We start from the raw sequence: 15,293 nt of genomic DNA, 5'->3' as shown, positions 1-15,293 counted from the left end.
TGTGTGCAGGGCTATGGGACGTGCCAAAGTTCCTCTCTGTTGTTCAACTTATTCATCAGTGAAGTGCATGATGTAACAGAGTGCACCTTCAGCAGCTTTGCTGATGACACAAAGCTGGGAGGAGTGGCTGATACCCCAGAGGCCTGTGCTGCCATTCAGAGGGACCCTGACAGGCTGGAGAGATAGGTTGAGAGAAACCCCATGAAGTTCAACAAGGGCAAGTGCAGGGTCCTGTCTCCTTCCTAGGGAGGAAAACCCCCAGCACCAGTACAGGCTGGGAATGACCTGCTGGAGAGCAGCTCTGCAGAGAAAGACCTGGGAGTCCTGGGGGACATCAGGCTGAGCACAAGTCAGCAGTGTGCCCTTTTGGCCAAGAAGGCCAACGGGATCCTTGGGTGCATTCCAAAGAGTGTTGCGAGGAGGCCAGGGGAGGTGATCCTCCACCTCTACTCAGCCTTTACTAGTGCTTGGTGTTATTCCTCGCTAGGAAGGAGACACCACCTTTTGTTTGTGATGTCAAATGCATGAGAATCCTGACAGGGTCAGAAAAGTGGCCATTTAGTTGCAGAATAGGTAATAGGGCTGAATTCTCCTGAAACGCTGCTTGTTGCTTGACAGAGTGGCACACTGCCATAGTCATGGTGACAGCCTGGCAGCTTTGTGCCTGCATATTACTGTGAGATCAGCCAAATGGGATGAAGGCTTTCTTGCTCGTCCCTTCCGTTGAGAGATGGGTTTTGCCTCTCGGCAGAAGCTATTGCTGCCACATGTCACCTGGGCAACCTCTGTGAGTGGCATGCAGCCTTGGGGCCCAAACCTGTGCAAAGACTTGGTTCTCTTGCTTTCCAGTGTCCACTGGCATTCGTTCCAAGCCAAGCAACCCAAGGCTTTCACCAGAGCTGGTCATCAGGGAAAAGCACTTCAGGACTCCTTGCAACAGGCTGCAATAATTCTGCTATAGCTTATGTCAATCGTGAGTGTCTGGAGTGTTTTGGACTCTTCTAGAGGTGAATTTGGAGTATGGGAATGCTCTATACAAACACAAAAGAGCTTTGATATTTTAGCTTGTGCTCGGTGACTTCTTTCCTAGAGCATGGCAGGTTATTGAATGAAAGCCTGGAATATCTGGAGTGCATCCTTGTCCTACAGCCACTCACACACTGGCCGACACTGACTGAGTTACTGAATATACAGTCTGGTGGGGGACTTCAGCTTCCCAGATGTCTGCTGGAAAGACAACACAGCGGAGAGGAAACAGTCTAGGAGGTCTCTGGAGTGGGTGGAAGATAACTTCCTGATGCATCTGGTGAGTGAGGCAACCAGGGAAGGTGCCCTGCTGGAACTTTTGCTTGTGAACAGAGAAGGACTTGGGAGGGATGTGAAGGTTGGAAGGCAAATCTTGGGCATAGCAATTACAAATTAATAGAGCTTTTGAGTCATGGAGAGGTAAGGAGCAGGGTTAGCAGTATTGCCTCCCTGTATTTCTGGAGGGTTGAATTTGGCTTGTTAAGGAGACTGATTGGGAGAGTCCCTTGGGAGGCAGTCCAGAAGGGCAAAGGAGTCCAGGAAGGCTGGACACACTTCAAGAATGAAATCCTAAAGGCACAGGAAAAGGTCATCCCCGTGTGCTGAAAGATGAGCCAGCAGAGGAGATCGGCCTGGCTGAACAGAGAGCTTTGGCTGAAGCTCAGTAAGAAAAAGAGAGTTTATAATCTTTGGAAGGAGGAGCAGGACACTCAGGAGGATTAACTACAAAGATGTTGTTAGGTTGTGCAGGGAGAAAATTAGATGTGCCAAAGCCCAACTGGAACTCAGTCTGGCTACTGCCATATAGGAGAATGAAAAACGATTTTATAAATGCCTTAGCAACAAAAGGAGGACTAAGGAGAATCTCCATCCTTAATAATATGCGGGGGGAAACACAGTTGAGAAGAGATGATGAAAAGGGAGAGGTGCTTAATGCCTTCTTTGCCTCAGTCTTTAGTAGGAAGTCCAGTTATTCTCTAGGTGTCCAGCCCCCGGAGCTAGTAGACAGGGGTGAGGAGCAGAATGAAGCCCTCCTTATCCAAGAGGTGATGTTTAGCGACTTGCTACTCCACTTACACATACACAATAGGGCCAGATGGGATCCACCCAAGCGTATTGAAAGAGATGGCAGAAGTACTTACCAAGTAACTTTGCAACATTTATCAGCAGATAAGGCGCAGATGGAGCTGAACTTGGCAAGGGACATGAAGAATAACAAGAAGGGGTTCTCCGGATACATAGGCAGGAGGAGACAGCCCAAGGAGAGTGTTCCCTCTCTGATAAACAAGATGGGAGAACTGGCTTCCTCAGACAGGGAAAAAGCTCAGGTACTCAGTAAGTGCTTTGCCTCAGTCTTCACTCGTGGTCAAGTTTCCTGTGTCTGTCAGGACCCTGAAACTTGAGGAGAGGGTGAGAGGAGCAGATTCTGTCCCACTAGAACAGTGGAACAAGTCCAGGACTGCCTAATGAAACTGGATGTGTACAAGTCCATGGGGCCAGAGGTGCTGAGAGAGGTGGCTGATGTGGTTGCTGAGCTGCTCTCCATCATATCTGATAAATCATGGCTGTCAGGTGAAGCCTCCAGGGACTGGAAAAAGGGAAACATGACTCCCATTTTTAAGAAAGGGAGAACAGAAGAGCTGGGGAACTATAGGCTGGTGAGCCTCACCTCTGTGCCTGGGAAGATCACGGAGCAGTCCCTCCTGCAACACATCTTAAGGCATGCATGAGATAAAGAGGTGATTCAAAACAGCCAGCATGGCTTTACCAAAGGCAGATCTTACCTAACCAATCTGCTGGCCTTCTATGATGGAGTGATGGCATTGGTTGGCAAAGGAAGGGCAATGGATATCATCTACCTGGACTTGAGCAAAGCCTTAGATATGGTGCCTCACCACATTCGTCTCTCTAAATTGGAGAGGTATGGATTTGAAGGATGGACTGTTAGGTGGATCAAGAATTGGCTGGTTGTAGCCAAAGGATTGTGATCAACAGATCTTTGTCTGGGTGGAGGCCAGTCACAAGTGGTGTCCCTCAGGGGTCGGTCATGGGACTGGTGCTCTTCAACATCTTTATCAATGACATGGGTGATGGAATCGAGTGCATCCTCAGCAAGTTTGCAGATACCACCAAACTGAGCAGTGCACTCAATACAGTAGAGAGAAGGGATGCCATCCAGAGGGAGCTGGACAGGCTGGAGTACTGGGCCCAAGAGAACCTAATGAGGTTTAACAAGACCAAGTGCAAGACGTTGCTCTTGGCTTGGGCAATCCCGGGTATTTATATAGACTAGGTAAAGAAGAACTTGAGAGCAGCCCTGTGGAGAAGGACCTGGAGGTCCTGCTGCACGGGAAGCTGCACATGAGCCAGCAGTGCGTGCTTGCAGCCCAGAAGGTCAACTATGTCCTGGGCTGCATTAAAAAGGAGTGGCCAGGAGGGAGAGGGACGTGTCTGTCCCATTCTACTCTGCTCTTGTGAGACCCCACCTGGAATACTGAGTACAGGACTGAAGCCCCCAGGTTTTAAAGTAAGACAGGGGAGGTTTAGACTAGAAATTAGAAGACCTTTTTTCACTCAGAGGGTGGTGAGGCACTGGATGATGTTGTCCAGAGAGGTTGTGGATGACCCATCCCTGGAGGCATTCAAGGCCACCTGGATGTGGCTCTGGGCATCCTGCTCTAGTGGTTGGCAACCCTGCCCAGAGCAGGGGGGTTGAAACTAGGTGATCTTTAAGATCCTTTTCAACCCAGGCCATTCCATGATTCTTTGATTCTCTGTCTTTCCTCCCAGAGCCAGATCCCAAAGAGGCACCAAGCTCCCAGGGAAACCTGGCCCTAGACGGTCCCCCATAGCAAGGAGGCATGCCTAGAGGAGCCCTAGGGATAAGGCCATCCCTAGCATCAGGACGCAGGAGTCCTGGCTGCCACATTGTCCCCTGAGCTCAGAGGAACAATCAGGAAGGGCTCTTGCAGCAGCCACCAGCCTTGTCCAAACTCACCCCAAAGCCCAGAAATTGCAGCTTTGGACAGGTGACAGCTCTTGAGACACATCTTGGAAAGTGGGTCCTGACACCCTTACCTTTGGAGGAGAGCTGCAGGAGCACCTGGAACATGGAAGTCAGGCCAAAAGTGATGGTCACTGTCCAGCAGCCCTCCATCTCGCTTGCTGCTGGCCCTCAGCTCAGGACAAGGGATGCCCGCCCTGGCTCCTCAACCACAGCTCCTCTGCAAGGTGCCCCTGCTCCTCCGCCCGTCAGCGAGGATTCGCCCAGTGCAAGCTTGCTTCCTGCTGACCCCACTCCTGGCCACAGAAGGACAGCGGTGGGGAGCACCCAAGCAGTGCCCAGCAGGGACCAGGCCTTGCAGGGAAGTGCCAGCACTGCTGCTGCTCCAGTGATGATATCCTGGTGATGCAGTGCACCCCCTGTGACATCAGCCCATGTCATTAGAAGGCCTGTGAGGTCAGCAGCAAGAACATGGCACAGCTCGAGAGAGATGAGAGATTTCCCTTCTTGTCATGAGAAACAGTCACTTCCCTTCTGCCCAGTTCTTTTTGGGATCAGGAACAGATCAGGGACATCTCCAAATGCTGGCATGGAGTAAAGGAAGTGGAGCCCTGGAGATACCTCTACTGCCCCCTTTCACGAACATGCTTCTGCTGTTGGGAGCCCTCCCACGATGGTTGGGTTTGAGGCTTGTCCTGGAGCTTGGATTTTTCAAAAGAGAAGGCACCTAGGATGGAACAGCCCCTCGGAGTGACTGAACTCTTCACTGCATAGAACTCACTTCTGAAAGAAAGATGTGTTTTACAGAGTGAATTGTAGTACATGCCAGGGCCTCAGCACCATCCCCCAGTCTGCCATGCAGGAGCCAGAGGTGGTACACAAGGGAAGGGCACATGTACTCTCAACATGTACTCTCTTTGCTAGACACATCTGGGTTTGTCTGACCTGGTTTTGTACACCTGCAAGCTTGGAGATGCTTTTGATCACTCCCCAGCTGCCAGGGGGTGTCTGCAGGGCAAAGCTGTGTGAACGGGGGCTGGGCTGGGGTCTGTGAGTGATGACGAGAAGGAGATGTGGGAAGCAGCTACTGGAAGGGACAGCTATGGGCAGCAGAGACACCGGCAGAGAAGGTGAGGGATCTTGTGACAGAAATGCTTTGGTGGGTGGACTGTGGCTGCTCCCTGTCTGTCCCTCCCATGTGAATGCTGTCCTCTGAGTAAGCCCCCTCGTTCTCCTCTCCCCCCAGCTTTCTCCATTTGTGTGCACTGCTCCTGTTCTCGCTGTGGCACTTTCTGGCAATAACAGTGCTGATGGGGGATGTTAAGCTCCAGTTCTGGCACTGCCACTGCCCTGGAAGTGTTTTCCTTGGACACGGGTGCCCAAGTCCCCTTTGAAATTTTCAAGTTCTGTGCAATGCAGTCCTTTCAGTTTGGGCAATGAGATCACTCTCCTGAGGAGATGTCAGCTTGAGGTTATCCCTGGAAAGCTACAACAGGGCCCAAGAAGGGCACTGCTTCTTTGTGCCCTTTTCCATTTCTCAGAGCCCTTATTTCAGCCACATGAATCAGGAGTCTCGTCCTGTCCCTGTCCTCCTTCTCCCCATAGCTGGGCAGGGAAAGAGAGGAGTTGTGCATTCACACTCAGCACAGTCCAGGCTCTTTTTCAGAGCAACTTGTGGGGGCAGTCACCCTCCAGCTGAGCATTTTGCCTCCAAGCACTGGCTTGTGTTGACACTGAGAACAACGGAAAAACAATTTTACTATTTCCCAGAAGCTACAGGGGAATCTAAATCCTAAAAAGGTACAGAAGCAGACACTTCTGTTGCACCTTGTCTTCTGGAGAGCGGAGTGTGAAGTTTTACTTTCATCTAAGGGAGAAAGGGTACTTCCAAGCTTTTAAAATTTCATTACCCATGCAATACCTGGGTAAAGGGTGTGATAAAGGGAAATTGATGTGAAGACAGAGTCTACCTTATCAAAACAAAGGGATGTGCAGATGACTAGTCCAGTTGTGCCTTCGTGAGCCTGTTTCTGGTTCTGATATCATCTGTGAAGGAGGGTTAACTAGGATGAGATGAGTCGGTCTTCTCATACACAGGCTGACGGCCAATATGCCATCATCTCTCATGGTGCTAAACAGGGAAAACCCTCAATGGACCAAATGCCACTCATGCAATGCAGGGACCCAACCACTGAAAATGTCTCCCTTCACATATAGGAAGCCCCATGTGTCCAGTGCGAACAGGAATGAGTCCTCTGAAGTCTGTCTTAATATCTCCTCCTGTTTTCTTCTTGGACAGGTGCCCATTCTATGAAGCACCAGATGTCCAACAGCAGCTCCATCCCTGAGTTCCTCCTCCTGCTGCCATTCGCAGACACTCGGGAGCTGCAGCTCCTGCACTTCGCGCTCTTCCTGGGCATCTACCTGGCTGCCCTCCTGGGCAACGGCCTCATCCTCACCGCCGTAGCCTGCAACCACCACCTCCACACCCCCATGTACTTCTTCCTCCTCAACCTTTCCGTGATTGACCTGGGCTGCATCACCACCACTGTCCCCAAAGCCATGGCCAATTCCCTCTGAGACACCAGGGCCATTTCTTACTCAGGATGTGCTGCACAGGTCTTTCTTTTCCCCTTTCTCATGTCAGCAGAGTATTTTCTTCTCACTGTCATGTCCTATGACCGCTACATTGCCATCTGCAAGCCCCTGCACTACGGGACCCTCCTGAGTAGCAGAGCTTGTGCCCAGATGGCAGCAGCTGCCTGGGTTACTGCTTTTCTCAATGCTCTGTTGCACACTACCAGTACTTTTTCCCTGCCCCTTTGCCAAGGCAATGCTGTGGACCAGTTCTTCTGTGAAATCCCCCAGGTTTTCAAGCTCTCCTGCTCAAATTCCTACCTCAGGGAAGTTGCATTCCTCATATTGAGTGGTTTTCTCTTTTTGGTGTGTTTTGTTTTCATTGTGCTCTCCTATGTGCAGATCTTCAGGGCTGTGCTGAGGATCCCATCTCAGCTGGGAAGGCACAAAGCTTTTTCCATGTCTCCCTCACCTGGCCATGGTCGCCCTGTTTATTAGCACAGGAAGTTTTTCCTACCTGAAACCCCCCTCCCTGTCCTCCCCATCCTTGAATGTAGTGGTGGCAGTTCTGTACTCAGTGATGCCTCCAGCAGCGAACCCGCTCATCTACAGCATGAGGAACCAGGAGCTGAAGGATGCCCTGAGGAAAGTGATTTCATGGACATTTTTCAGAAGTGATAAACTTTTCCTCTCTCTCCACAAATGACTCACAGTCTGTCCCATGACAGACCTGTTTGTTTTTAGTTGCTGTTACTGTTTTTTTTATGCATATAATATGTATGATTTATTAATATACACGAATACATTTTTTTTCTGTTGCTTTTGTTATAAGTGGTTACCCTGTTCCTTCACAACTGTTTGGATTCCTTCCACTTCTGCTGAGGCATCAACCTGCTCTCTTTCTCCTGGAGCCCACACAAAGTATGTATCTGGGTGTGAGCTGACTCTCTCATAGCCTCTGTGTGATATCTCTGTATCTGAGGTAAAGGAGGTGTCTGCAGTCTCTGTGGAGGCAATGGGGATGCAGCAGGCACAAGCAAGGGAGACCTCCGGGGGATTCAGGTCATCCTCAGGTGTATCTGAACATACCTAGTGGCTTTGGAAATGCTCCATAATCCTTCCAAGCATCCTGCATATCTAAGGACCCCTGGGGAAGGAGTTTTGGCAGCACTCATTACCATCCATCTGGGTGTGGTGGTTTTACTGTGCTGGGCAGCTGAACTCCACCACACCCGCTCTCTCACTCCCCCTCCTTAGAAGAGGAGGGAAAGAACTAAAGCAAAGGACAACTCACAGGTTGAGATATGGATAATTTAATTAAAGGGAAAAATAATTATTAAGGAAAGATTATAATTAATCTAACAATTTAACTAAAGGGAAAAAAGGGGAAGGAGAAAAGGGAGGGAAAAAGGGAAAAGGGAAAAGAAAACAAAACAAGTAAAGGCTGGGTAGAAGTGCAGAGGAAAGAAATTACTCTCTGCTTCCCACAAATGAGCAATGCTTGACCGTGTTCTTGAAGCAGGGCCTCAGTAGCTGTTGTTTGGGAGGACAGACATTTTCCCAATGAGAGCCCACCCCTCCCCTCTACTTCCTTTTTCCACCTTTTATTGCTGAGTGTGACATCATATGGTATGGAATATCCCTTTGGTTGGTTTAGGTCAGCTGCCCTGGTGATGTTCCTTTCTCACTTTTTTTGCCCACCTCCAACCTGCTGGCTCTGGGAGGGTGGGAGAGAGTCCTGATGCTGTGCCAGCGCTTCTCAGCAGCAGACACAACACTGGTGTGATACCACTGCTGTTCTAGCTACAAGTGCAGAGCACAACACTGTACGGGCTGCTGCAGGGAAAGTTAACATCCCAGCCAGACCCAGTACACTGCATCTGTTTCCCACCCTGACCAGCAAGGGCAGAACTAGGAGTCAACCCGGAGCACTAAAAAGATCAGAGGAGGGATGGGGACTGAAGGGGTGATCTGGGCTGGAAACTGCCTTAGTGAGGCAAGCATCACCCGGGACCCATGCTGTTCCTCAGTCCCTGTCCTTAGCACATGTCCTTGAGACAGTTTCCTCACCCTGAGCGCTTGCCAGTACTCCAAACATAACCCTTGGGCAAGGCTGGAGGTTCTGGGGTGAATCTGGAGGGCCATGGTCCAGTTGTGACCATGGGCAAGACAAGCCCTCTTCTGGGTCCTCTACAGGGCTGGAAGCCTCTGTGAGCCCCACGGGAGAAGGGAGCAGGCAGAGGAGGTCCTGGGGCCCTGCCAACCATCCCCATGAGCCCAAGGGGCTCTCAAGCAGCATACCATCAAGGCAGAGATCATAGAATCACAGAATCATAGAACAGCTTGGGTTGGAAGAGACCTTAAAGATCATCTAGTTCCAACCCTCCTGCCTGTGGTGGTTCCGCTCGAGTGGGCAGCCGAGCTCCACCACAGCCGCTCTCTCACTCCCCCTCCTCAAAGAGGAATGGGGAGAAAATACGATGAAAAGGGCTCAAAGGTTGAGATAAGGACAAGGAGATCACACAGTAATTATTGTAATGGGCAAAACAGACTCAGCATAGGGAGACAGTAAGATTTATTGCTTATTTCTAACAAGCTAGAGAAGTGAGATATGAAGGAAAGAAACCAAAAGCACCTTCCTCCCCATCCACCCTCTTCCACCTCCTCCCCCTGAGCGACGCAGGGAAACGGGGGAATGGGCGTTATGGTCAGTCTACAGTGCTTTTTCTCTGCCACTCCTTCTTGGTCACTCTCGTCCCTGTGCTGTGGGGTCCCACCCACGGGACACAGTCCTTGATGAACTGATCCAGCGTGGGCTTCCCACAGGCAGCAGCTCTTCCAGAACTGCTCCAGATATGGGTCCGTACTATGGGGTCCATCCCTCAGGAGAAAACTGCTCCAACCTGGCTCCCCCACGGGCAGCAGCTCCTGCCAGGTCACCTGCTCCTGCGTGGGCTCCTCTCCACGGGCTACAGGTGCGGTCTGGAATCTGCTCCGGCAGGGGTCTTCCACAGGCCGCAGCCTCCATCAGTGCAGGTCCACCTGCTCCACCGTGGTCTCCTTCACGGGCTGCAGCGTGGAACCCTGCTCCCCCATGGTACTCCATGGGCTGCAGGGGAACAGCCTGCTTCACCATGGTCTTCACCACAGACCGCAGGGGACTTCTGCTCTGGTACCTGGAGCACCTCTCCCCCTCCTTCTTCACTGACCTTGGCGCCTGCAAGGCTGTTCCTCACTCCTATCTTTCTCCCAGCTGCTGTGTGTGGCACAGGGTTTTTTTCCTTGTCTTAAATATGCTCTCACAGAGACGCAAAACATCACTTATTGGCTTAACTCTGGTCACCAGTGGAGCCCTTACCAAACATGGGGCAGCTTCTAGATCCTTCTCACAAAAACCACCTCCATGGCCCTCTGCTACCAAAACCTTGCCACGTAAACCCACTATACTGCCATGGGTAGGGATGCCGCCAACTAGATCAGGTGGATCTAGTAGATCACCACCCTCTGAGTGAAGCACTACATCCTAAGCTCTAATCTAAATCTCCCCTCTTCTTCTTTAAAAACAATCCCCCTTGTCCTGCCATTATCCTTTGCTTATGCTTGGTCAGACATGATTTGCTCTGCTTCTTGTAGCACGAAAAAAGGAGAAACTGCCCAAGAAAATTACCACCAGGCCCAGCCCCTCATGGCAGCAGTTCCCAGCACCACCCTTCCACTACAGTTTGGGGATGACCGATCACTGAAACGTGAGCACCTCCATCCTCCTGCTGGGCTCAGGGTCTGTACTGGGGGAACGGCCAGCCCAGCCTGGTCCAGAGCCCAGAGCCCAGCAGACCCCAAGGCAGGGCTGTCTGTGAACCCCTGTGAGGGACATGCTGGGGCTGGGCTGGATGGAGGGGGGATGCTGCTAAAGCAGAAGGGCAGTGGGGGCCGGGGCAGTGAGGGCTGGCAGGGAGCTGTGCTGGGGGAACATTTCCTTACCCCTGCATGCATGCTGCCTCATGCGGTGACTGCAGATAGGTCCCAGAGAGCCACAGGAGGGGCAGTGGGGTTTGGTTATCCTGCAGAGGGGAATGCACGTAAAGCAATAATAGCACAGGAAGCTTCCATTGTGCCAGGACCCCCAAATTACTCCCAAACTCAATGCCCAGCTTTGGTGTGTTAACCTTGGCTGTCTCCCAGGTGCCCACCATGCTGCTCTCTCAACACCCCTCCTCAGCAGGATACAGGGAGAAAATACAAAGAAACAACTCATGGGCTGAGGTAAGGACCAAGGCTCACAACTACTGTCACAGACAGGACAGACTTGGGGAAGATTAACATCATTTATTGCCAGCACATAGCAGTGCAGAGCAGTGACAACTAAAAGGCAACTAGAAGCAACTTTACCACCACCCCACTGCTTCTACCTCCTCCCGCCAAGAGGTGCAGGGTGATAAGGAATGGGGGCATCAGTCCATGATGCTTTGTCTCCGCTGCTCCCTCCAAGTTTCTCTCTTCCCCTTCTCCCCCTTTCAAGTGCGGGGTTACTCTCCCCCTCTTCAAGTGAGGGGTCACTCCCATGGGATGCCATCCTTCCCAAACTGATCCTACATGACCTCCCCACAGACAGCAGCTCTTCAAGATGTTCTTCAGCATGGATCTGTACCAAGTTGCAGAAAATCCTTGTCCTGGTTTCAGTTAGGACAGAGTTAATTTTCCTCCTAGTAGCTGGTAGAATGCTGTGTTTTGGCTTAGGATGAGAAGAGTGCTGATAACACAGCAATGTTTTAATTGTTGCAGAGCAGTGCTCACACCAAGCCAAGGATGTCTCAGCTTCTTGCTCTGTCCTGCCAACAGGCAGGCTGGGGGTGCAGCAAGAGCTGGGAGGGGACAGACCCAGGACAGCTGACCCAAACTAGCCAAAGGGGTATTCCATACCATCTGACATCATGCTAAACAATATATAGGGGTGGCTAACCGAGGGAGGGGGGCCGGACTGCTCGGGGTTAGGCTGGGCATCAGTCAGCAGGTGGTGAACAATTGCATTGTGCATCACTTGTTTGTACACATTATTAGTAGTAGTACTATTATCATCATTATTGTTATTATTATTGTTGTTGTTGTTATTATTTTCCTGTCTTAATAAACTGTCTTTGTCTCAACTCACAGGCTTTACTTTCCTGTTTCTCTCCCCCATCCCAGAGAGGGAGGGGGGAGGGTGAGCGAATGGCTGTGTGGTGTTTAGCTGGTTAAACCACGAGTTAAACCAGACCCAGTATACACTGCTCCAGACTGTTAGTAATGCTCAATAAATTATCTTAGTCTCCCTACACTGGGTCTGCTTTGCTCATGATTGCAATTGGTGACTGATCTGTTTGTCCATTAAAACAACCCTAGAGTTCTTTTCAACTCTGTTTTCTCCATCTATTTCTTTCAGGAGTGGGGGTGAAAGGAGTGGTGGAGGTGAGCTTCCCATCAGTGTGAAACCACCATAATGTTCAACCCTATTGCTGGCAACAGCTTTGAAAGAAGAGGCATGATTTCAGGTAGTGCATTGGGGAAGATCCTGTTTTATTAAGCAGATGCCAAGGAAGAGTGCTTACAAACAGGTAGACAAATAATGTCCAGAGTAAACAGAGCAGTTTGATACCTCAGGAGATGTGGGAGGAACAAATGCTTTTTTTTCTAAGAAAGTAGTGATTGGAAATGACACTGAAGGTAATTGTAAAGTAATGAGAAAGAAAGTAAGTACCACTTAGGCCTGCAATGGAAAACAAACAATGTCATTTGTGGAAAAAAGTGAAAAATGTATCCATCTTAAGAAAAATCCGTGTAATCACTTTCCTGATAGCACGCTTGAGCTCCTCGTTTCTCATGCTGTAGATGAGAGGATTGAATATTGGGGGCATGACTGAATAGAGAACTGCCACCACCAGATCCAGTGATGGGGAGGAGATGGACGGGGGCTTCAGGTAGGCAAAAAAGCCAGTACTGAGAAACAGGGAGACCACAAAGAGGTGGGGGAGGCATGTGGAAAAGGCTTTGTGCCGTCCCTGCTCAGAGGGCATCCTCAGCACAGCCCTGAAGATATGCACATAGGACAGTATGATGAAAAGAAAACAGACAAATGCTAAACAGAAACCAGCCAGTAGAAGCCAAACTTCCCTGAGGTAGGAGTCTGTGCAGGAGAGCTTGAGGACCTGGGGGATTTCACAGAAGAACTGGTCCAGGGTATTTCCTCCACAGAGGGGCAGTGAAAATGAATTGGCAGTGTGTAACAAAGCATAGAGAACCCCACTGCCCCAGGCAGCCGCTGCCATCTGGGCACAAGCTCTGCTGCCCAGGAGGCTCCCATAGTGCAGGGGCTTGCAGATGGCAATGTAGCGGTCATAGGACATGATGGTGAGAATAGAATACTCTGCTAAAAACAAACAAAAGAAGAAAAAGACCTGTGCAACACATCCTGCATAGGAAATGGCCCTGGTGTCCCAGAGGGAATTGGCCATGGCTTTGGGGACAGTGGTGGTGATGCAGCCCAGGTCAATCACGGAAAGGTTGAGGAGGAAGAAGTACATGGGGGTGTGGAGGTGGTGGTCGCAGGCTACGGCGGTGAGGATGAGGCCGTTGCCCAGGAGGGCAGCCAGGTAGATGCCCAGGAAGAGAGCGAAGTGCAGGAGCTGCAGCTCCCGAGTGTCTGCGAATGGCAGCAGGAGGAGGAACTCGGTGATGGAGCTGCTGTTGGACATTTGATTCCTCTGGGCACGAAGACCTGTCTGAGGAGGAAAATACAGCAAAATGCTAGGCTAGACTGTGTCAGAAAAATGTACCCCACTTCTTAAAACTCAAAATTGATGCTTCCCTTTCAGGAAGACCTCTGCAGGTGTCTTGCTAGGGTCTTGCTTGGTGGTGCCAGAGAGTGCTACTGGGAGCAGCCAACTATGGAAACCCTTTGTATTTCGGTTGCACTCCAGGTGAAATCTTGTGGGTCCTGCAAGGCAACAACTCTGTCCTTTAGATCAGAGCTGGGGAAGTAATCTGGGTATGGAGAGCTGTCTGAGGAGGAAAAAAACACTAAAACATTAAGACAGAACTCTGTGATCCACCCTACTCCATTTCTTGCAGAAACCTCACAGACTGCCTCTCCCCTTTCAGGAAGGCCTTTGCAGGTCCCTTTCATGAGCTGTGATTGGTACTGGTTGACAGTGCCACCAGGATCAGAGGGGCTCTGGAGGAGGGAGTCCTGTCCTACAGAGTTAGGTAGATGACAACATGGGCTTTTCTCAGATAGAATACAGGTGAGCTATCAAAGAATTTTTCAGGCTGACTGTACCTCAGGGCAGAGTGGGGGCAGCTGGTATATCCAGCAGTCCTTGTCTCAACTGCTCTGTACAGGCACCTCTGGAGGATGGTCACACTCAGGTGTTCCCCTGAAAACAATCTGGATGCTGCTGAGAGCAGAGGAATCCAGGTTCAAAGGGCAGATCTCCAAACCCCTCTCCCATCTCATTGTACCTGAGGAGGATCTCAGCTCTATGCTCTTCACCACGGACATGGAGGGACCACAGCAGCTGCCCGCATTCAGCCATGCAGCAGCATTTGTATGGCCTTAGGACTGACGTGTCTTCTCCATGGGGCTGCTAGATAACGCAGATCTGTGCCCTTGAGCATGGCAGCTTGCAGCCTGGCAGAAGCCCCATATAAAGAGTCAAATGTCCTTAGATGTGGTGTCCTGAAGGAAGAGTGAGCTCCTTCCTAGCCAAACACACCTCAGAGGCTCAAAAGTTAGGAGGGAACATGGATGTTTTTTCTTCGTGCATATACCTGAGCAATAGGAACAACATCGTCACTGTTTGAGCTGCATATGAATTATGATCCCTAATGCAGCTCAAACAGTGACGATGTTGTTCCTATCACTCACAAACACGTGCTTTCTCAGAAGCAGCTTCATTATTCTCTCTGTCTGGAGCTCTGGTTTGTGCTGGCTGAGCACTGTTTGGAGCAGTGGCCTATGCCCATGAGCTCTCAAGGACTCTCCCTTACCCATCCTTTACCCACCCCCCCTCCCCATTCCCACCTGCTCTGTACAGCAGTGTGTTCCTGGGAAAGGAAATGAACGTTCTGGGAAGGGAACATTCTGAAACACATATTTTTGTTCAGATGTAGTACACCTATAATAAAGAAAGGCCGTTCAACATCCTCCAGCAGGATAACCTCAGGGACACTGCTGGATTACCTTTAACCAGAGTGATCTGAACACAGTCAGCTCATTTCCCAGCACTACACACTGCAGTGCCCTGAGACATTTTGGCTAGAACAGCTCGGGCGCTTTGCTCCCAGTGACACATCTCCAGAGCAGGACTCACTATTCTGGTGTTAGAGCTCTGGCTTTAATCCCACTGTCCAGAGTCTGAGGAGAATAGTAAGGGCAGGATGAATGGGAGGGGAAACACAAAGAAATGCCCCAGTGCTTCTGCTGAGGAAGGCAAGAATGAGAGTGAGAGATGAGCACTGGGAGTGTCCTCTTGTTCTGAAGGTTGGGCAGCCAAAGGGTAACAGTTAGAGACCCCATGATTTTGGGGGCAGAAGCTTTTCTGGATGGGAGAGCAGACCATGCAGCTGCTCAGGGGAAGGTGTCTGCAGTGCAGGGATGGCACGAAATGGAGTACAGAACTGCCTCCGCCACGTTCAGCTTTGGGGAGGATGC

General features: G+C 50.7%; 1 protein-coding gene across 1 annotated transcript; it reads right to left on the bottom strand.

Annotated features, from left to right (window-relative positions):
* Window positions 1–12,372: 12,372 nt before the first annotated feature.
* Window positions 12,373–13,335, bottom strand: LOC311425636 (olfactory receptor 14A16-like; the record flags this gene model as incomplete). Its single annotated transcript, XM_084501576.1, has 1 exon — window positions 12,373–13,335. One exon carries the CDS (start codon window positions 13,333–13,335, stop codon window positions 12,373–12,375), a length of 963 nt encoding a protein of 320 aa, XP_084357702.1.
* Between the last annotated feature and the right edge of the window lie 1,958 nt (window positions 13,336–15,293).

This window comes from Aythya ferina (genome assembly GCF_964211825.1).
Source record: "Aythya ferina genome assembly, chromosome: 32".
NCBI classification, from domain to species: Eukaryota; Metazoa; Chordata; class Aves; order Anseriformes; family Anatidae; genus Aythya; species Aythya ferina.
Note: the sequence above shows the minus strand (reverse complement) of the source record. Positions and strands in the feature narration are given on the sequence as shown.